At 41.6% G+C, this 24,058-nt stretch overlaps 1 protein-coding gene across 1 annotated transcript in view; it reads left to right on the top strand.

The window, feature by feature from the left end:
- LOC139665973 (cell adhesion molecule 1-like) overlaps positions 1-24,058 on the top strand; it is a gene marked incomplete at both ends in the record, with an annotated part of 60,007 nt that overhangs the window by 23,099 nt on the left and 12,850 nt on the right. Inside the window, 4 exons of the mRNA XM_071545040.1 lie at positions 691-828; positions 7,950-8,108; positions 15,196-15,292; positions 22,685-22,857. Of these exons, the coding sequence (XP_071401141.1) occupies positions 691-828; positions 7,950-8,108; positions 15,196-15,292; positions 22,685-22,857 (567 nt within the window). The remainder of the gene's footprint in view (positions 1-690; positions 829-7,949; positions 8,109-15,195; positions 15,293-22,684; positions 22,858-24,058) is intronic.

Raw genomic sequence — 24,058 nt, forward strand, 5'->3', positions numbered from 1 at the left:
ATACACTAATCCAAACAGGACAAAATCTGCATCTGCATCCATTAGTTCCAAACACTGTATATTTGATCCAGTTCATAAATCAATAGTTTGCAATCCATATAGAATAGAGTATGAGGGAGACTCGAGAACGGAATCCAATCCGACAGAGCCGACAGAGGTAAAATTCTACAATTTGCTCCAAATTCACATTCACATTCACAGTATTTATTATAGTATTTGTAAACAGTACCTTGACACTTTTTAATCGAAGATGTGTAAAGCTGCCCGACACTCATAGAAAGTCATCATGAGTGCAGGGCAAATACTTGCATATTGCCCCTATTCACCATTGGATTCCACTGGACACACTTCAAAATCCCAAACTGCAAGATATTCATGCATGCTTGCGTGGACTCTGATCAAAATGTCACATGAGAATCAGTTCATGTTAAGGTCTTCCCATAGACAACCAGTGTAGTATTGATCATATTATACAATAAATATGTAATCAAGCAAAATGCATCAAATCCATCATATCAAAGGGTTATAAACCTACCTAAATTAAATAAACGAAATTAAGATTCCTCCTCTTCCTCTCTTGTACGTCAAAGGTGTTGTCCACCTCCAACATGGACCAGGGGCGTCCTGAGGGTGTCGAGGTATTATTCTCCTGCCTGTTCACGGGGCTTTTGTCTATGTGTCCTGTCGCAGTTCCTCCAGGTAACCCCATCATTGAGGCCCGGGACGAGATCCTGAGCGAGGGCAACGAGACAGAGATGACCTGCACCGCCATGGGCAGCAAGCCTGCCGCCACCATCAGATGGATGAAGGGAGAGAAAGAGCTTCCAGGTAGGTCGCCTCCACCGATAAAGTGGAAAATCACCATCATGAATCACCACATTTTCTCTCTCTTTAACGAAAAAAGGCGCTTCTTGTATACGGTGCGGAGGACGGGAGTTATAGTTTCTTTCGCAAATAGTCGCTCATCTGTCTGCTTCTTTGGTCCCTCAGCTATGCAAAGAATAAGATGAGTGTGTTCGAAACAAACAAACGCATTCTGTTCCATGAACCAGAGGAAATGGGCCATGAGTTGTCATCTCTAATTAGAAAAAACACTCCTCCTGCCTCTACTGGTTCCCTCTCTCTGTAAAAGTGCATTTGAACAGCATCTGTTCTGTCAGGTTTTTTGGGGAGTTCCCTTCCTACTCTGCCGGCTCTCTTTATTTAGCACTTGCATCAATGACACTGTCTTTTTAATTGGGGCTCTCCGGCGACTTTGAACGGTTTCCATTGCGGTGTTGCGGATGCGCCGTGGTGGCCAGGGCCCCGTTGGCACCGTGACAACTTTCATGCCTTCATCAAAGGTAGCTCGGCTTTGGAAGTCTGTGCAGAGCCTAGGGGTAAACAGGCCTCCTGCCAGGCAGCTCCACCTCGGAGCCCCCACGCCGAGCTTTGTCTAGACCTCAACACAACAAGGTCCTAATCAAAAGCAATAGAAGGGCCTTGAGCGGGCTCACCTCTACGCGGCAACACATTAAACTCTGAGTGGTCAACTCAAATCTGATAAGGCTGGAATGTGCTAAGGTCAGGGATTGGTTTGAAAGTAGCTGTTAACCTCACACATGATTGACTGTTGAAGTTTAGTCGAATCAGGGTCTTTCTACAAAGCTCCCCTTCCGCCAGTAAGTTCTGGTATTCGTTTCCTTGCTTTGCATATACATATTGAATAGCTCTAGGCAATGTTTGCTGTAGCTACTGTGAAGTGTGGTGCCAAGATCATTATTAACGGTACACAACATCTCATTTACATGAGATCTTTTCACAGTAGTGGAAATGTGAGGTTATGGAGACTGTCTCCATATAAAGACATTTCAATTTGGTGTTTTAATTTGTCAGTGTGGTCATCTGTTGTGACTTTGTTCGCTGTCAACCTCCAACATTGCCTGCCTCCTTAAAGGAATAGTTCACCCAAAAATGAAAATTCTGTCATCATCTACTCACCATCATGCCAGTTGAAACACAGGTGAAGTTTGTCCATATAACACACAGGGAGGTTGCCAGCACAACTCCATAGCAGCCTTCTCCAAAACAACTGAAGTCAGTGGGGACCAGTTCTTCAGAGTTCCAAAAAGACCTACAGTATATTTACACCATCATTTAGTGCAAATCTTAACTACAGCTGATTGATTCACAACAAATAATGGTGTATAGGTCTTTCTATTCACAGTGTGATTGTTTGGCTGTTTTTGTTTTGGAACTCTAAAGAACAGGTCCCCATTGACTTCAGTTGTTTTGGAGAAGGCTGCTACCAAGTTGTGCTGGCAACCTCCCTGTGTGTTATGGACTAACAAATTTCACCTGTGTTTCATTTGGCATGAGGGTGAGTAGATGATGACAGAGTTTTCATTTTTGGGTGAACTATTCCTTTAAGTGTGTATTTAATGGAGCTGAATGTCAACGCCCCCCCCCCACCCCCCAAATAATGTTTTCCCACACTTGTCGGTCATGGATTGCCATTTATGAGGCGAACACTCTCTCAAGTTCCGCAAATGAAAGCTGCAATTTTTTCCCCATATCCCTTACTTGAAGTGTAATGACAAAAATGGAAACGACTTAAACGCTGGGTTTTGAGCTATTTGCGTCACTGTAGTCAATGCAAAAGTGCTTTGATCATGTTATTCGCCCAGACTTTTGCAAGTATAGACCTAGTTTAAAGGGTTAACATTATGGCTGTCATTGTAAGTAAGTACCAGAGAACAATGCAAGTCATCATACTGTAAGCCACCATTCTTTCACTTTTTATTAAACTTCTAATGTCATGAATTTCCAATGTCCTGCCACTTAATGGCCATTTTACTGCTGGCTGTGTCAGAACCTGCGTATCTTAAATGGCTGTCAAATGACTCACAATTTGTCTCTTAATCGCTGCAGTAATGTTATGAAAATGGGGACCAGGTATTGTTCTGCTGAACCACAATAAAAGGTGAAAGAGAAAGGAGAAAAAAAAAGATGAAAGATGAGAGGAAAACGAGTGGGAATGGGTGCAGGAGTCCAGGCGCTAAGGCAAAATGACTCAAATGGCTTTTGGCTGTGGCTCCTTGCCTGGCAGACTTATTCCTAATTAAATGTCCCCAGAATTTAACTTAATTACCTTAAGGGATAATCAGGCTCTCTTAAATATCATTTAAAGGTTGCAATTGTCATGCTTGCCAATGTAAATCCAGCCATCGCTCCTAATATGCACAGCCCCATTATCCTACTCTTATCTCTCTCTCTGACTGTCACTCTCTCCCGCCTCGCTCTTATCCTGCTTGTTTGGTGATTTAATAACATATGCCCCGACACCCATATCTCCAGCATTTTAAGCTTCGACTTAAACGAAGTCGTGGAACAATGGGAGCTCGAGCGGCGCAGATTATTCCCTCTGTTCTTTTGGAGATGAGAGAGAGAGCGTGAGAGATCGAAAAAAAAAAAAAAAAAAAAAAGTGGGAAAAGAGAGAACAAGCCAGGAGGAGGGCAATGCATTGACTGACAGGGACCAGAAACAACCATTAGCCTTAAGTCTTATGAGAAAACCACAGGGTGATTTCAATTACCCCGCCATACCCCAGCAGGAAGACTCTCCAAATGGATAAAAAAATATTTTGGACTTAAAGTCAGGGCAAAGTAAAGGGATGGAAGTGGAGACACTTATGTTTAATTTCAAAGGTCACCGCTCCCCTCCCGCCTCGCCTGAACGTGGTTAAAAAATAACAATTAAAGAAGTGAAATGTAAAGTAGGCACAGAGATAAAGAGGGCTGACTGACTTCATATGGGCTGGGATCTGAGGAGAATACATTTGAGCCTGTGGCCCCGGATAGCAGTAGAGAGGTACTTACCTGCTAGAGTTTCCTTTTTCAGAGTGTAGCGCTTGCCCTTAAAGGAATAGTTCACCCAAATATGAAAATTCTGTCATCATCTACTCACCCTCATGCCAAATGAAACGCAGGTGAAATTTGTTATTCCATATAATACACAGGGAGGTTATGGACAAACTTAACCTGTGTTTCAACTGGCATGAGGGTGAGTAGATGATGACAGAGTTTTCAGGTTTGGGTGAACTATTCCTTTAAAGGATCATACCAGTGTTTTTGCATGTTTTAGCCCAATTTATTACAATTTACATCACTAACGACCATTTTCCAAAGCATACCATCCATTTTTAGATGTTTGAATATGTTTTCCCCTGCCTTCCAGTCAGCCATTTGTTTCCATTCGTTTCAGTATGGTGTGAAAATCAACTTTGCAGACACAAGCAAACTTGCATGAGATAGGTAATCCATCACAGTGAACATCCCCGCCCAGGTTTATTTTTGTTTATTTGAAGTTACTTTATCGTTTGTAGTAATTTAGTTTAATGGCCGCATTGATATGAAAAGTCTACACGACGTCTGGTGCGTTCACATGCTGGTGGGAAGCTCTGACATCCGGGACTCGTGCGCTGTTTGGTCGGAAAATCGAACCCAGAAGACAAACGATTAGAAAAAATGGGCATTGTGTAAAGCAGTGGTTCTCAACGTGGGGTCCGGGGACCACCAGGGGTCCTTGAGGGGGTTCCAGGGGGTCCCCAGCAAATTGATGAAATGTTGAACTTCAGCATTATTTCATTTACAAGAAGTGAACACCATTAGAGAATGTAGAAGAATGACTGTTCTGATCATAGTTTCACTGTTATCTCTCTACCTACAATACAGACAGTCATGGAATTCTGGACAAAATCATATCTGACAATACAAATATTCTCCGATTTTGGTCCAAGAGACAAAATCAGATCATATGGGGGTCCGTGGCCCTAATGTGGACTAAATTAGGGGTCCTTGATATGCCCTTGATATGAAAAAAGAATGATGTGGATTTGGCTTCTATTTGTTTTAAAAAAAAAAGTTATGATATTGTGGCTCACTACTAAGCAGGAGATTCGTTTTTTTTCCGATTTATCCAATAGCACATGAATGCACCGTCCCTCTCTTGTTGAACTGAGAAATGCTTTCTGTGCAGAGACATCCACACAACAGAATGTGTGCCAGAAAATAGTCTCTGAAGAAAAGATTGTTTTTATGAACCAAATTCAAACGTCCACGACTTTGAAACCTGGGCATGAATGCTAGCCGGAGCAGCGGAGAATTTGAAGGTGGGTTTATCACCTGAACGTTTGGAGAAAAAAAAGAAAAGAAAAAAGCATAGGGAAAAATATTGAACTTTCAAATATCAAAACTTCTACCATACATACCATACATATTTATTATTTTATTCAAAGTAGTTCCCTTCCCGCATGCTCGTGCCGTGCTAGGAGTGACAGAGTGCTGTTTTATTTATTATTAGAACATTCATTTCAAAGTAATTCCCTTCCTGAGCACATCGACTGTGCCGCACTGCTGCCCTCTTCCTCCCACTCGGTGCTGCCTCCTGCACACAGGAGCGCTCAGTCGACTCGGGGGGGCTGGGGGGCTGGGGGGAGGGTTATAGGCCGAAAAGCACCAAATAAGCCTAGGGCGTCAAACAAGCTAGGAACACCACTGAACAGGAGGCTATCAATCATCTACACCATAGTCTTATTTGTTTATTGCAAGGTATTAATGTTAAAAATGCTTCACCAGCACCTTTAAGGCTTATATGGGTAAGCCTTAAAGGCCTGTTAGGCTTACATGGGTTTGACAGGTACATGGATTACAGCAGTGATTCTCAACCTTATTCATATCAAGGACCCCTAATTTAGTCCACATTAGAGCCACATTAGACCCCCATTTGATGAGATTTAGTCTCTTGAACCCAAATCTGAAAATTTTTCTTAGCTATGATTTTGCCCAGAATTCTATCACTATCTGTATTGTAGGTAGAGAGATAACAGTGAAACTATGATCAAAACAGTCATTCTTCTACATTCTCTAACTGTGTTAACTTCTTGTAAATGAAATAATGCTGAAGTTGAACAATTCATCAATTTGCTGGGGACCCCCATGGAACCCCCTCAAGGACCCCTGGTGGTCCCCGGACCCCACGTTGAGAACCACTGGATAATAGCACAGTGTGTTCTTAAAGACGAAAGCAACAGATATAGCAACCCAGCACTGGGGTAAAAAGACACGTCTCCACTACTGTTTAATATATCTTGAAAGACTTCTTGTGATTTTTTTTTTTGAGCGAAACCCCTTCAGATTCCCCCGTTTCAGGTGTTCGCCTGCGTCTGAAGCCTCCGGTGGCTTTTTTTTGTTTTGTTCTGTTCGTGACAAGCCGGTCTTTTTTACACCAGGCGCATCACACCGCTTTGTTTCCCCAACATCCAAAGCGACAGTTGTCACCACAGTGACGGTATCACCGCGGCGACAGAGCGGCGGCGGGGGAAGCGGGGTAGTATCTGTATTTGATAGGTACTTGACAAACAAGAAATGTGAAGTAATGGATGCATGAGGAGTGTGTCATTTCATTTTCTGTTCACATGAAGACAGATTCTCTCTCTGCTGCTCTCTACTTGTCTTTCTTGTCAGCCTTTTTATCCCTCCTGTATTTGTTTTATTGACACGCCACAAATACACTTGTGTACCAGACTGTTAAGAAGTGGGACAACAGGGATGCAAATAATCAATCTCTCTTTGCTACTCTACGGTGCAGCACCGTCTGTAGCCATCCCTCTTATTTTCCACGACTGTGATGAGGTGGCCCATTCATCGCACTGGAGAGCACATTGTCTGTAAGGTATTACAGCCCAGCCACTAATCAAAGGAGGGTTACTTTTGTAGGCCTTGGATTCTCTGCTCAAAAGGTGGCCGCACAATATATCTTCGCTTCATGAAGCCTAATGGGTGATTCACAGTCGCACAATAGCCCCAGGCAGCAGGCAATTTTTTTTTTTTTTAGCTGAATCACCTTCTCTGACCGTTCTGAAGGACGCCACCCTCACCTCCACTCTGCATATTTTTGCAAGGTCACAAGCAGAGAAGGCGCTCTCGCTCACAGCCGCACAATGGCGGTCTGTGTCTGCTCTCAAAGGTTTCCACAGCGATGTTCCTCCATTCCTGCAGCCTCGACTCCAACGGTTTCAGCTTTGTTATTTTGTCGAGTAAAACTTTTGCAGATTCAAATGCGCGTGGGCCTTATTACCTCCGCCAAGGAGGTTGTGTTTTCGGTGCCGTTTGTCTGTTTGTCTGTTAGCAGGATTATGGAAAAACTACTTGCCTGATTTTCATGAAACTTCGTGGAAGGGTGTACCATGGGCCAGTGGCGTGTCCAGGCCGTTTTGACTGGGGTGGCCGAGGTGGGGCACAGACTCAAGCAAGGGTGGCACTGAGTGCGGCATTTAGGAAGGATGTAGGCAGGTCCCAGGTCAGAATTCTGAATTTAAACTCAGAATTCTGACTTTATTTTCAGAAATCTGAGATTAATCTCAGAATTTAAATACATTTTTCACACGTGGCCCTAGTCCTCTTCCATACAAGGCCCAGGTTTAAAACAACCAGAATTATCAGGCATCACTGTAAAAAAAGTGTATGCTACTAACATTAGTTCTTGGTCTTTATCTTCAGGTGCTGCATTCCGTTTGGTCAGACATGGTGTTTTTTTCACATTGATCCCTAATTTGGTTTTCTCTTTGCTCCCCTTGGCGTGTTTCTTGGAACTCAAGGAGCGTAGTTTTGGAAAAAGAAATGAACTGGCTTGATGGTCCCGCCTCTACCATGGCCATCAGCCAGTCATAACTCAGGATTTTGGGGTGGCACCTGGGGTGGCCAATCACATTTCCTAGACACGCCCCTGGCATGGGCCAAGGAAGAACCCATTAAATTTTGGAGCGGATCCGGATCCGACTCACGAACAAGCAATAATAGCACGAACCTTGGCGGAGGTCTGCCCTTCTAGTTCATATATGAATTTGAATCCGAAATGGACCTTTATCTCTGTGTTAAAGTCCGCCTGTCCTTCCTCTTTCCCCCCTTAGGCAAGCCCAAAGTTGAGCTGACCTACGACAAGATGTACACAGTAACCAGCCGGCTGACGTTCACCGTCAGCAAGGAGGATGACGGCATGCCTGTGGTGTGCATCGTAGACCACCCCGCAGTCAAGGACTTCCAAGCACAGAGATACCTGGAGGTGCAATGTAAGTATCTGTGCTCAGTGATGAATACCAAATTGAAAGAGCATTTTTGTTAAGTTGTGTTCTGCAACGCTAAAAATCCAGCTGTCTTATCAGCTTCAATCACAAAGTGGACAGTGGAAAAAGAGGAGTGGCTACTCTGATTTCCAACTCTCTTAACTTTGAACTAATTAAGGAAAAGGGAGACAAAGAGGGCAGATATATAATCATCAACGGAAGGATACATAACGTTCTAGTCACATTTGCTAATATATACGCCCCTCCGTCCGGAGAATGATAGAAAATTCTTTAAATTTCTATTTGATACAATAATTTCCGAAGTCTGTGCCGGAGATTGGAACACAATTCTAAACTACTCTTTAGATACGGCAAGTACAAAAAGACATAAATCCCAGAGGTCAAAAGATCTCAATATGTTAATTAAAGAGACAGGTATGTTCGATGTTTGGAGGAACCTCCATGCACTAGAAAAAGATTTTACTCACTATTCAGCTACCCATCAGGTGCACTCCAGATTAGACTATTTCCTAATGAACACTATAAATAGACACAGGGTGAAGTGCTCAATAGGAACAGCGGGTGTATCAGACCACAATGCAATATATGAGATATGATTTTGTCCAGAACTCCATGACTATCTGTATTGTAGGGAGAGAGATAACAGTGAAACTATAATCAAAATAGTCAGTCTCCTACATTCAATAATTGTTCTTGTAAATGAAACAATAAAGTTTAACGATTCATCAATTTGCTGGGGACCCCCTGGGATGCCCTCAAGGACCCCTGGTGGTCCCCGGACCCCACATTGAGAACCACTGCCTTATAATATACTGCTATGACGTCTGAGCACAAGCTAGCAACAAGTTAGTTCTAATTAGTTCAAGTTAGTTCAAGCAACAAGTTAGTTCAAGTTAGTTCAAGTTAGTTCAAGCAACAAGTAAGTTAGTTAGTTCGTTCCTATCTTCAACAAGTTTAGTATGGTCTCCTCTAACCCATAATTGCCCATAGACCTGGTCTGTGCCTAGACCAGAGGCCTTATGAAAAACAAAACTGTCGCTACCTTGCCTTCAAACCAAGGTGCATGAAAGGAAAAGGTAGATAGGCCGATGGATATTCTAAAAAGTCTTTATTGGTACATAAAAAAACAGTGCGTTTTGGCAGGAAGCATTCATCAGGATTAGGCTATATCACAAAGAGACAATGGAAATTAAATACCCATCCAAAATGACCACTTAGGCCTTAGACCAAGCAAAGGTTCACATTTCAAAAGTAAATGCTTAATGTCAACAACGAAGCTTAAAACCATGAGACCACAAGAGGCCTCGCTTTATCCTCGGAGACTCAATAAACCTCAACCATGTCACGTTCACCTTTTATACAGCGCTCGCATTCAAATAAAATGGCAAACCTTTGAAGTGCAGGACATGGCCTTAGGCTCAAGTCTTCGGCTTCAGATCCCGCTGTCTATGCAAAAGGGTAAATATCTCTCCCCTGACCGACTTGAAAACTTTGACTCATGGCTATTTGGCATGCCACCGTAAAAAAAAAACCCTCGTGTCTCTTCATTTCTGGTGCGTCCCACTTCTTTTCCCCCCTCAAAACAACGAGAAAAAAAAAAAAAAATCTCAGATGCTCCGTCTGACCTTTCCCTGGGAGAGCGAGAAGAGGAGATCAGCTCATCTACAGAGGCAGCATGGCATTTTGTTCGCCTGCTGATAACAGGGGAGCTCGCCGTGGACCACCCATCTAACCGCCTCACGCCCATTCATGCGGGGGGGGGCTGCTGTCATGCTCTCTCCACACTGTTATGGACACCAAACAAGTAGATCCAAACAGTCCTGCGATCCACATGCCCCAGTATACAATATAACATGGCATTTGGAGCGTGTAGGGTGAAGCGTATCATGGCATAGAACATACCCAGAGAAGTGATAATTGACAAATTGTACCTGCAACAATTGTAGAATTCCACTCCTTTGACTTCTCTACTGCACTGGCTAGCCTCTACACACTGAAAATGCAGTTTTGCTCTGGTGCTCGGGTAGGTGAGGTGATCAGTGTCGAAATCACTGAGTGCATGGGCGGTCCTCGAGTGTAATGGAGTGCATTCTGGAGCAAGAAATGGAAACCCCAAAAAAAAAAAACACAGGCCATTGTCGGGGGACGGGGGAAATTAAATAAGCCGGTAATGTTTATGGGTATAAGCAAAGCAAGCTGTTTTGCTCCGCTGCCTGGTTGTTTCTCCCTTAAGGTCACTAGTTCAGCTGGCCTCGGAGAGATGGATCGTCCCGCCTTGAGTGCTTACGAGGTGAGGCGCACAATAGAGCAAATAATTCAGTTAGCATAATGATAACGGCCCTCCCGCGTACGATAGGCGGTATTTCATCGGCGCTGAAGTGGCAGTATCGGGATCTGGCTCGAGCGGTTTTGTGTTTTTCTCCCCCCCCCCCATCAAGCGAAGACAAGAAAGCGAAGCCATGACTACTTGAGGCTGATCCAAACAACCTACAGATGCCTGGCGTCCTTCGTGTTTTTACGGTTTCAAGACGACAAGGTCAAGGAGGGGAAAGAAGTCGCGGGACGCCACACGGTGCCCCGGAGCGGAAACAAAACCGATTGGGGTGGGGGGGGCGGCTGTCTAAATCCGTGCATGCCCACTGAGCAGCAGGCTTGGCATCTCGCCCCATCCCGTGTCCGTCAGCGAGACTGGGAGCCGGCCCACTGACAGGTTGTGATTTAGACAGATGGACGGCCCGGACGCATGTTAGTGGTTGCCGGGAAGGTCGGACGGCAGTGGTGGCAACTTTGCTGGCGGCTTTGAAATCCCAACGCACCCTAATCTGCATGTCTACCGGCTGATATAAAAAAAAAAAAAAACAACAAGTACCTATTTGCGTGCTCAGGATATAATACTGGCAAAAAAACAAGTATGATTTGCATCACAATAGGTAAACTGTAATTACACCATAGTCGCTCAGCAATCAATCTGCTGTGAGAGACTATTCAAACTCTAGAGGCATTTATCCACATCATCTTATGTAGGGAAACTCCCACAATAAAGGCAACGCTGGAGTTAAAAAGGAACACACAAGTATGTTGAAAGTAAGCGTATCCATGCAAGTGTGATCCCAGACTTAATTAAAGGTCCCATATCATTAAGTTTTCATGATTTTGTTTTCATATCTACTATGGCTCGGAATGAGAATCATTTGGTTCATGATGTTTGGCAAATAAATGTAGTTTAGTTTAGTAAAACAATTGAATTAAATTGAATGAATTCGAAGTCCTCACAATACTGGACCCTGATTGGCTAACACCAGCTCCTCTCATTTAAATGAGTTCAAATGCTGCAAACTGGCCTGATAGGAAGGATTTCAGCAGTGGTGGAAGAAGTACTGAGATCTTTTACTTAAGTAAAAGTAGCAGTACAACAATGTAAAGATACTCCATTACAAGTAAAAGTCCTGCATTCAAAATCTTACTTCAGTAAAAGTACATAAGTATTGGCAGCAAAATGTACTTAGAGTATCAAAGTAAACGTACTCATTATGCAAACTGTCCCCATTTAGAGAGTTATATTTTAAAAATAAATAAATTATTGGAATATTAATACTGATTTATTGACATACATGTACATGTAAGCAGCATTTTAAAGTTGTCAATGTGAAGCTAATCTTAACAATTTAGCTATACTTTTAGGTAGTCTAATCTATAACAATGCTATTTTATAGTTATTTTATAAAGATGATTAAATGTTTTAAATATAAAATATTGATCTGAAAAGTAACTAGTAACTATAGCTGTGAAATAAATGTAATGGAGTAAAAAGTACAATATTTCCCTCTAAAATGTAGTGGAGTATAAGTACAAAGTAGCATCAAATGGAAATACTCAAGTAAAGTACAAGTACCTCAAAATTGTACTTAGGTACAGTACTTGAGTAAATGTACTTAGTTACTTTCCACCACTGGGTTTCAGTATGGGTGGAGTTTTGAAAACGCAGGAACTTACCACTCAAACAAAATGAAACTTTAACAATGTCTTCATTAAACATATTTGATCATATATGTATATAAGTAGAAGAAAAGTCTTTTACAATTACAATATGCATGAGAAGAGAGTCCCATCCCCCCTAATTGAGACACCGTAGATTTGCTCTATTTACCCTAAATTCTGGTGTTGGGGAAATTTTCTCCCCCATAGAAAGAGATGAATTGAGAGCAAAATCCAAAAGTCTTCTCTCATCCTTTGGGTATCCTTTGGTATAACGTGATCACAGACCGGCGGGGCTGGCAGACATCTGACCAGTTTGGTGTGTGCAGTTTACTGACAGCACTTTGTTATTGCGGATTTGACTTTTGACTTCTGACAACACTGCAGCAGAGAAAGACTGACTGACCAATTTCCTAACTTGATCCACCTGCCATGTGTGTTTCTGGCTTAAGATCCAAAGTCGTCGAGCTGTCCCGGGTTTATATCGGTGAAGACTCCGCAAACCCGAGCTAGGATTTCATGAACGGGAGCTCGTTTTAAACCAAAATGTAGTCGGATGTCGCTAGAAAGAAACATGAGGATGGATAGGGACTAGAGAGTCTGGATCGGCTAACCGGGCTGTCCGTCACAGTGAGCGGAGGAGGTGTGGAGGTGGTGTGATCTGTCGAGCGGCAGCCAGCCATGTTAACGGATGAGCCAAAGGTTGTTTCTGACAGAGGGAAAAGGTCGGCGGCCAGGCCCCGGCAAAGCTGGTGAACTGTTGACAAACTGCACCTCCAGAAAAGTGAGGAGAAAATAGGAGAGGGATGGGACAGCCATGACAGGTCACCACTGTCTCACTTTTTTTTTTTTTTTACATTTTCCATCCCTTTCATGTTAATTGTAATGTTAATTGTTTTTACACGGTTAAGGATGCACGGTGCAACAGCAGGCACGCCCACATAATCCGGATCGCCTTTTGATTGACGGGCCTCATTAACATGTTGCATAGAAAAAATAATAAATAGGAGAATCGGAAAAAAAAGGGAAATATATAAACAAATAGTGCCAAGATTGAATAAAATAATACATATAAACAGTTAAAAACATTAAAAATACATTAATAAAATAAAACACTAAATTAATTACAGCTGTGATTTGTGAGCAAAGTAATTATTAACTATTATTCACTATATTAGTAACTATTATTATTATTATTATTGTTAGCATTATTATACATAAAAACACACACATAGATATATACAGTACTGTGCAAAAGTCTTAGGCGTATGTCAAAGAAATCCATAAAGCGAAGATGCTTTCAAAACTCATGAAATGAAAAGTTTATGAATATAAAAAAATTACAATAAACAGCAGTCTACTGACACACTAATGCAGAAAACAAATAAACATCTAAGACTCCTAAGAAATGTATATAAAAAATCTAGGGTGCCTAAGACTTTTGCACAGTAGTGTGTATATATATATATATATATATATATATTTGTGCACATTTCATATTTTTTCCTCACAAATGTAAGTATATTTATTTAAATATCTGATATTTGACATGCTGGCACACCATGGCCCCCACAGTTTTTCATGGTATCAAAGTCCTTCAAATTCAAACAATTACCTATCGCTGCCAACATGCAAAGTTGCCTACTGCATCTTTAAGATATATATTCACACTTGAGAAGCTATTTTTTTTATGACTCTTTTATGCAATAAATTATTATCCCAATCCCCTGTTAGCTGGTGGCATTTTAACACACATCTGTACAGGATTTAAGTCAGAGTCAGGGCTTTTTTTCGTCTTTGTTTTGTCTTACTTTGACATTCCAGTACCTGGCAGGAGTGAATCCAATCCCTTACTGATATACACATTGAATAAAACATTAGATTTTTGTCCGGAATAAAGGATCATCTCTCACACCAATATGAAAAAAAAAAGACTTGGGTACCATGGAGTTTCTATCGTTCCCCTTCCCTTTACTGTTGTTATCAAAGGATAGCACAGCAGTGACTGTCAAAGCCTCCTACTGATTTGTCAAAACAGGATTCTGATATTTTCTTCCCAACCTCCTGAGCTCTGGTGTCTTCTGTTATATGTAGCAACTTTATCAGGTAACTTCTTTGGACTTACTCAGGGCTAGTTGTGGTCCCGCTTGCACCGCATCCATCATTACGGAAAGCTTTGGCTTCAAGTAAAACACGTTTTGGCAAGTTAGCTTGATTTAAAATTCCATCAATACCATGCCCAGGATATACCCAAAGCTGCCGAGAAGTGATTTGATGGTAATAGAAGAGCAGACACAGTTGAGGCAGTGGTGGACAAAAAAAGAAGGGAATGAAAACCAGTTAGGCAAATCTGAGGGAAATTGAATGAATCACAAATTCAGTGGCGGATTTGGCTAATGTTAAATCGACTCCACCCAGAGGAGGAACAAGTAAAAAAAAAATCGTATCATATAACATCAAATCAAAGTAAAATTGTTTTCCAAGGCATATACCTCCCAGCAACATGAATGAATTATAAGGCAATGACTATTTTCAAATATTTTTTATAAAAATTCTGATCTGTTCTGGCAGTCCCAACACTATGGGGGCATCCCAGGTCAAGCTCAGGTTGTTGTTGTTGTTGTTGTTGTTGCATTTACTGTTCTTGTCAGTCAGCCCTGTCAGGATTTTTCTCGTGGTTATTGGAACCAATGTACTGTGTTTTCTGTGTGTGAGAAAAATTCAAGGACGGATGAAAGCTGAAAGTCAAAGGAGAAAATAATTTGTAATTTGTAAAAAAAAAAAAAAAAAAAGAAAAGATTGCTGTACTTAAAATATTTTTCTCACCTTGGCCCAGAAACCTCACCTGCCACACTCAAAGTTTCTACTACTGATTTACAATTTGGTTGCTGCAGTTGAATTTCAGGAAAAGGTCCAAAGCTAAATCTCAAAATGTAAAATCTCTACCTTCATATTTATGGAAGTATGTTTACACTCGGAAGTATCACCAAACAGGAATCCATGCAGACTGCATTAGAATGGAGACCAGATAATGACTTGCCAATCATATTGACTCTCTCTCTCTCTCTCTCTCTCTCTCCCTCTCTCGTCCTTACAGACAAACCGGAGGTAAAGATCGTGGTGGAGTTTCCTCAGGGTCTGACCAGGGAAGGAGAGAACCTGGAACTGACGTGCGAGGCCAAAGGCAAACCCCAGTACGACACACACACACACACACACACACACACACACACACACACACTCCAATTAATATATGCCATAGGGAGGGAAAGCAAGAATCACTTGCTCACACCTCCATACTCATGTATGCACGCACATACCTTGACAGCATTACTAATGCGTGCGAGTGAATATGTAATGTTAAAAGAGCATAAATCTATTTTTCATACATTTTACTCCATAGGAGAGTACCTTCACTGTTAGATTAGACTATATTAGATTCAATTTGATCACACTTTAGTGATTGCTATGGTGAAATTGGGATGCTGCAGCAGTAGTAATAGGACACATCAAAGGAGAGTAGATTATAAATAAGAATAGAGTAAATAATACATAGCACAACTACACATTCTTTATATGTCTGAGAATTAATCTGTTGCTTGTAAATTAGATGAGATTATGGTGCATATTAATGTAGGAATATAAATTTGATCTGTGTGTGGTTTTTTATTATTGTTTTTTTTTCATTTATTTTTTTATTTTTATTTTTTGTATTCATGATGATGATGATGATGATGATGATGATGATGATGATTATTATCATTATTATTATTATTATTATTATCACTATTATTATTTAGTATTAGTATTATTAGTATTATTATGTTATAGATGTATAGGAGTCATTTGATTTGTTGACCAGAATGTGGCAGTGACATACATACATACATACAGTGACATTTACAGAAATTCAATAAAATACTAATTACAAAAAAAGAATAGAGTAAATAAGGATTATATAAACATACTCAACTGACAATTCTAACACTCATATTGAATAGAAAATGTATGAATGAAAAGCAACGAAAAAGCCAAAAAGCACACTGAGACAGAAACACAATGTGAGATGTGTGCTTTACGAAAAGGTGGAGACTGTAAAAATGATAATATCACTATGTAATACATAACAATGAGAGGAATATGACTACGAGAAAAGACAACATGTGAAAGATTACAGCATGTGCTGTATACAGGGCCTAAAGGGGGCCTGTATACATATGTACAGAAGTGACGAGGCCTGTAGCTTTGCATTGAGAAACTATACGCCTTCTAGATATATGGCCTCTCTTTTGTCACACAGTCATTTGCATTCTAAGGCAGCCGCGCAGCTTGCAGCTTATGGGATGTCAATGCATCGCGGGGAGTACAGTCCGCCCGAAGCTCCGGGAGCAAAGCGGTGACTCGGAAATATGATGTCGTCACGGCGACACTCTGTACGTGATCATTATCTCATCAGCAATGCGATCCGGTGCGGAGCGTACATCTCTGAGAAGCGCTAATTAAAGGTCTAGCGGAGAGTATCAATACGTGTCAAGTCGGAACAAAAACACAGTCATGTGCGATAATTTGTCCATTCATACTGAATTGTGCTACACGGGGTGATAACCATTTGCCTCAGCACACACATTTGCCTTGCTATACTTGTGAGGACCTTCCACTGACTAGATTCCCATAATCCTATCTTAAAGGATACGGCTGTTGCTTTTTAATGCATTGCTTACCGTCAACTAATCCTATGAAAATAACAAAATCAACAATGCGTTTGCTCTACTCCCGTTACTTTCTGACTTCCCACGTACCGTTTTTAGCCGTCAACCCGGAAGTCATTGGCTCCGATTGTAAGATAAAAACCTTGAAATACAGCTCACAAAGACATAGTTTCAATTTTAAAAATCGCTAACTGTTACCATGAAAAGTCAGGCTGTTGTAGTTACTACCAAATCAAATTCAAATGGGAACAAATTCTTCATTACGCCGGGGACTATTTTCAGTGTTACGGAACTACTTTCCTGAGATCGCAAAGTGTTTACAGCCGGCTTATTAAGTTGTTTGAGGAAAAAGTCGGCCGATGATGAAATATGCTGCCCAGAGCAACGGCATGGCTCTTTGACCTGTTTTTAATTGTTTTTTTAATACAATGGAATTCTATGGCTGCTGGGACATGGCTTCATTGGGCACCGGCTACATGGACGAGACTTGCAAAACAAAATCATTGCTGATATTGTTATTTTCCTAGAATTTGTTGACGGTAAGCAATGCATTAAAAAACACCGGCCTTACCCTTTAACTCTTATACATCCTTGACCTTAACCTAAACCTTTGCCATACTTCAACCTTTTAACCATCTTTGGAACATGGGAGGACAGGAACCCCCATTCTGATGCCACATTCACATCATGTTGGAAGAAGCGAAAGGACGGGATGACAGGATCTCATTGCTACAAATAGGAAGCGTTCACAGGTTTAACTCAAAACGCCCACATCCATTTCTGAATTTAATATCGACCATAAACGAACTGCAGCAGACTCACGTTTCTTAATTGTATTGTTTTACTGTGAATATAACTGATCATCATCATATCGGAGCCCACAAAAAATCCCACTTATCCTACTTGTAGTTGTCCCCCACAATGAAGTTGGGGGAGGGACTAGTCTGTCCGTCCATCCTTCATGCATAATATCTGATTGGATGACCGGATTTTCACGAAACTTAAAGGAATGATGTGTCTCATTGCTACATTCTGGCTTTTTTTTTTTTAAATTGCACTGATTGGCCTACGGGGGGCACTACAATGTTTGTTTATTTACTTGTTGGATTTTGCCGAAACTTGGGGGAATGATGCATCTCACCACTGCGTTCTCACATCGTTCTCGCACGTTCTTGCATCGTTCTCGCACGTTCTTGCTCTTCTATGTATCACACGCAATATCTTAGACACCACTGATCCGATTTTGCCAAAATTTGGGGAAATGATGCATCTCACCACTTCATTCTCGCTCGTTCTCGCTCTTCTATGTGTCACGCGCAATATCTTCGACACCACTGATCCGATTTTGACAAAATTTGGGGAAATGATACATCTCACCACTTCATTCTCGCTCGTTCTCGCTTTTCTATGTGTCACACGCAATATCTTAGACACCGCTGATCCGATTTTGCCAAAATTTGGGGAAATGATGCATCTCACCACTTCATTCTCGCTCGTTCTCGCTCTTCTATGTGTCACACGCAATATCTTAGACACCACTGATCCGATTTTGACAAAATTTGGGGAAATGATACATCTCACCACTTCATTCTCGCTCGTTCTCGCTCTTCTATGTGTCACGCGCAATATCTTAGACACCGCTGATCCGATTTTGACAAAATTTGGGGAAATGATGCATCTCACCACTGCGTTCTCACATCGTTCTCGCACGTTCTCGCTCTTCTACGTGTCACACACAATATCTTAGACATCACTGATCCGATTTTGACAAAATTCGGGGAAATTATGCATCTCACCACTGCATTTCTGCATTCAAAATTACAAGGTGGAACTACAACTACTAAAGCTCAAAACAAGGTGACATATTTGTTACTGATTGGCCCAGACGGGGGCGTCATCATTCATGGGGACGACATTTACTGCTGACGTTTACTGTTGCCTTATTACCACTAGGAGGTCGACGTGAAAGGCTTTTTACAGTCAACAGGTTGCTGTTATGGTAAATCTGACACGACATGAACAGCCATAACATCTTCATATTACTTACAGCTCATAGGCTGGTTATAGGAGAGTGTTTCTTATTTTGGCACTCTTGTTAGATTCCTCTTTTATTGTTTGGCCTTTGCAGTACCTAGATAGTAATATGTAGAGCAACTTGGGCCAGTGCATTTTTCAGCACTAAAAGTGTGGAATAAATCTCTGAACTTCACCGTGACCCTGACCTGAACCCTTACCTGAACCTGAGTGTGAACCTAAACCTGAACCTGAACCAAATCCTAATTCTAATGTTAACTCTAAACCCAGATCCCGATCCTAAACTGGCCCCTTGTAGAAGAGAGGATCGGCCAGAATGTCCTCAGTTCGCAAAAGATGTTCTCACTCCAAAGGTCTAAAACTCAAACGGATTCTCACAAGGATAGAAGTACAATAACACACACACACACACACACACACAGCCAAACACTACTTCAGTACTTCAGACAGCCTCTCTCCTCCCAACCCCCCTGCCGTTTTCATACTTGGCATAGAGACAAGCTCACTCCCCGTATTCATTTTATAAAGATGAAAACACAATCAATACAGTGAGCAGGGAATTGGAAGTCATTTTCATTAGAGCTGCTGAGAGTTGTGCAGTCATTACCAGCAGATAGCACAGGGGGCCCCGGCTGCAGGCAGCCATTTGTATTCTAGACGCCTGCCCTTCCTCTCTCCTTGCAGCCTCGTCTTTCCTCCCTCGTCTATCTGTCTGTCTTCCTTCTCCGGCTTCACTCTACCCTTCTCACCACATCCCATCCGCCTAAATAAACCACTTTTTTCTAGGTCATTTCTCTCACTCCATCTCAGGAAAAAGGCTTTTCCTCTCTCTCTCTCTCTCTCTGTGTATGTGTGTGTGTGTATATTTATATATATATATTTAACATTTTATTTCATCTGCAGAAGACTTGGAATAGACATGGAATTCTCTCAAGCTGCCCACCGCAGCCATTAAAACGTAGATGCGGTTTGTTTGTTTGTTTTTTTTGCTATCGAGCTCAAACTGCTATTTCGTTTCATTTTTTTTTTTTTTGTTCTTGGCTTTTTCTTCTCATCTTTTTTTCCCGCCGCTCCCATTTTACTCGCTCCCTCCCCGCCAAATCTTTTCAAATGGAGGGGAAACAAGTTAAAACAGCGACACAAAATGCAACAAGAGAGACCATCGGCGCACGCTCAGGGGAAATAACAGTGGCTGGCGGTGGCCATTGAAAGTTGCGGCGGCAAAATAGAGGTGTTTTGTCTTTTTCTTCTCCCCTCACCCTCGGCGGCTCTTTGGCTCTCCAAGCTCATTGTCATAAAAATGGAATCTGTCACCCCGCTATAAACCTCCGTCAAGGTAGAAAAGGGAACAAAGACAGTGGATGGGTAGGCACCCACCTACACAGCAACACACCTCAGTATAAACTCCTGCAATTTGGAGAAATCGCTGCTAGGCAGTTATTATTGCTATTAGCTCTACAGCATCATCCCAAAGGAAACCCAGAAAGCCAGTTTAATACATGTTGTTTTTATGCCCTGTCTCTTTTTTTTTTAGCTTTTGCAGTGAGACACCTTTTGCTTGTGGCTAAAAAGCTAGGAAAATAAGCATTGTATATTGCTTCTTTAGAGGTAGGCCAAATACTGTAATGTAATGTAAACAACAATTTGGAGAACCAAATTCATGAATTTGAGAACAGTAATGTAGTCCAGGGGATTTCAAAGGTTTTCATGTCACAGACCCCCGAAGAGTCACGAATTAGGGCCACAGACCCCCATTTGATAACATTTTACCCCAGGGGTTTTGACCCAAAGTTTGTTGAGTGTTCTGATGAAGGTTATATACTGTAGACCAAAAATTATAATCATGACTAAGACACAGTTTATTCATTTTTTCTTTCTTTGATTTTATGTTAAGTGTTTTCAGCCTCAATTTGTAATAGACTGTGGCAAGCTGTCAGCTTAGTCATTGTTAGTCGTGTCACCATGGCGCTCGACCGATGCAGGCTTTTGGATTAAAGCTGCTGACAGCCAATATTCTGTACTAATATTAGATGGGTCTCATGTATGAAAAGTGAGCAGAACGAATTGTGCGTCACACATTTACGCTCGTTTGAGTATTCATCAAACTTTTAGTAGCTCCGATTTGTTCTTACGTCTGATTGACACCTGACTTAGAGCAGTGATTCTCAACCTTTTTCATATCAACCCCTAATTTACTACACATTAGGGCCACGGACCCCCATTTGATGAGATTTTGTCTCTCGGACCCAAATCTGAGACTATTTTTATTGTTAGATATGATTTTGTCCAGAATTCCATGACTATCTGTATTGTAGGTAGAGAGATAACAGTGAAACTATGATCAAAACAGTTATTCTTCTACATTCTCTAACTGTGTTCACTTGTAAATTAAATAATTTTGAAGTTTAACAATTCATCAGTTTGCTGGGGACCCCCTGGAACGGCCTCAAGGACCCCTGGTGGTCCCCGGACCCCACGTTGAGAAACACTGATTTAGAGCATGTGTAGAGCACATGGAAACTCGTAGTTTGTCTTTTACATCAAGTCTTGCACTTCTATTGATGAAACTGGACAGTAAATCGGCCGCTTCGAACATGTGTCTACCTTATCTCAAAAGATTAATAAGGCAATATTTTAAAGAAATTAACATTTGTTGTAGATGCTATTTCAGTTAATGCCTGATTGATGTTCTTTTACTTAAGAGACGATTTAAAAGATCTCAAATGATGTAGACTCAGAGGGAAGTGAGAAGCGGGAGGAGAGACGTTTGCCTACCGGTCAACCCACAGTCTGACAAGGTCTATTCCCCTGAGCCCGTCAGCCGGTGAATAGTTTCAGCGCTGGGCGTGATGTCACCGTCCCCATCTGGGACAACGCAAGAGACCGACGCATCCCCGATGATGGCACCAATGTGCTGCTCCCTGCTCCATGAGCTCTTTCCATATGTCCGCTTTTTCGTGGAGGCCATAATCCCATTGCTCCTCGCTTTCTTCCATGCCATTTTGGCCCGGAAGATTATGTTTGCGGGTCCTTTGCCTGATATGGCATTCACGAGGTGGTACCATTATGTTAATTAATGATAATTAAGGTCCCATGAACGCGTTTACCCATTTACAAGTTATTGGGATTCATCGACATACGCACGAGAACATGGCTGAAAACAGATGCTTCCGAAAGTTTGACGAATTCGGCAAGTTTTTAGTTCGGATTATTTTGCGCGGAAATGTACACACATTTTAAGTGGAAGAACTGTAAACTGGCATTTAGACCATGGCACACTAAAAGTCTCCATTGAAATACAGAAGAATAATAAAACTTTTCCTCAACAAAACAAAGCATCAGACTATTTTTCAATTATTATTATTATTAGGCTTTTGGCAGGTCTACAGTACGGTTTACTCATAAACTGTAAAGAATTGTGCTGTTCAAAATTATGCAATTGGCTTTTTAGGGGTATAGCCTAAAAATATTACTTGAATAGCCAACTGATGTACTACTACTACTACTTTTTCCTTGCAATTATTGAGGACTGCCTTTATTTATACATACACACGATGCTTCCTGGCTGTTGTTATTGGCCACTATTTGAGAGATGGTCTTTATTGGAGGTTTTACAGTAATGGTAATAATTTGCAAGATTATCAGTTGAAGGTAAGGGCTTCCCATAGACAACCAGTGTACCATTGATCAATTTGACAAGAGATATGTATTCAAACAAACTGCAAATTTTAATAAAAGGCTAGTCTAACCACAGATCACAGTATCTATCACTTTCTCGTCCACTGCCACTGTTTGAGAGACTTTGTTGTCCCCGGGATCTGACCAGTGCCGCTGTCCTTTCAGGCCACAGCGGGTGAACTGGGTGAAGGTGGACGACGACGTGCCGTCCCACGCCGTCATCACTGGCGGCGACCTGTACATCGAAAACCTCAACAAGTCCTACAACGGGACCTACCGCTGTGTGGCCTCCAACTCGGTGGGCGAGTCCTACGACGACTACATCCTCTACGTCTATGGTACGCCAGCACCTCTCTCTCTCTTTCTTTCTGTCTGTACCTCTATATCAGCTTTTCTTTCTTTCCCATTCTGCTTTTACCACCAGCCTCCACTGTTACTTTGCCCTCGTTCATGCTTTTCTATATCGGGCACTCTACTCCAAGCGTAGAAAAAAAAAGAAGATTAGGGCCGCCTTCCTAATATTGAGTTGCACTTCCTTTTACACAATCCATTTCTCAGTTGCCCTAAGGTTTAAAAACACTTCTTTAACCCGTCTCCACCCCACTCATCTACATCTCCCATTCATGATTGAAGTGGAGTTAATATCAATCATTGAAGGATCATAGCTTTCACCTGAATTCACATGGTTGATTTCATAGAAAGGGCTAGACAGTCAGTGTATTTAACACCCTGTCTCTCTTAAACCTGCAATAAGCGATATTAGACCTTATAACCAACCCTGAAACTACTGTGTGCTATGTGGAGATTTCATTGAGACATTATGATATAAACCAATATCCACACACATTGCTGTTCTCACATTTTTTCTAAAGCTCGCTGTCAAATTCTGCTCCGGAGCTCCTCCACTACTTTAAAACTAGCTTGTCTCCTCCCTCGCTGTTTAAAAGTGGCACTCTCCCCCTCCCATTCCTGAAAAACATTCTGGTAATGGCGGAAACAATGAAGCGAGCGAACTAGTAAACTTGCTACCTACCTCTTCACTTGTCATTGTGGGACATGTGACCTTCAGCGGGAGAAAGTTCTGGCAAAGCGAGACTGCTAACCGGTGACACTTCTCCACAGGTACGTTCAGCTTAGCTATTAACATTTATACTTTCATTTGTCCTCCGTGGGCCTCCGTAGTGCAGTGGCTTTGCTGTGTGTTATTTACAAATGTTTTGCGGTTTGTGTCTCCCTCTAGTGGTCAGAAAAATCGCTTATTGCAGCTTTAAACAAACACACCAAGTTTTGGGGAGATTGTCCCATGAACATAGACACCAAAATCATCCATGTGTCTCCGGTAGATTGTTGGCTCTGGTTCTCCATGCTAACACTTTAGCATACACTATGTTGAATGATGCCACTAGCATTATCCAAAGTAAGACAACTGACCTTTTACTAATAAAAAGGTTGTTACGAGTTTTATTTTTATGTCCTATGGATTCAGATATTTAAAAAAATGAAATATCAACTCATTACAGCCAATGTAGCCGGGTTTAT

This window comes from Centroberyx affinis, unplaced genomic scaffold (assembly GCF_046629955.1).
Source record: "Centroberyx affinis isolate AG114_WGS23_722 - 3 ecotype Tasmania unplaced genomic scaffold, CSIRO-AGI_Caff_v1 ptg004753l_1, whole genome shotgun sequence".
NCBI classification, from domain to species: Eukaryota; Metazoa; Chordata; class Actinopteri; order Beryciformes; family Berycidae; genus Centroberyx; species Centroberyx affinis.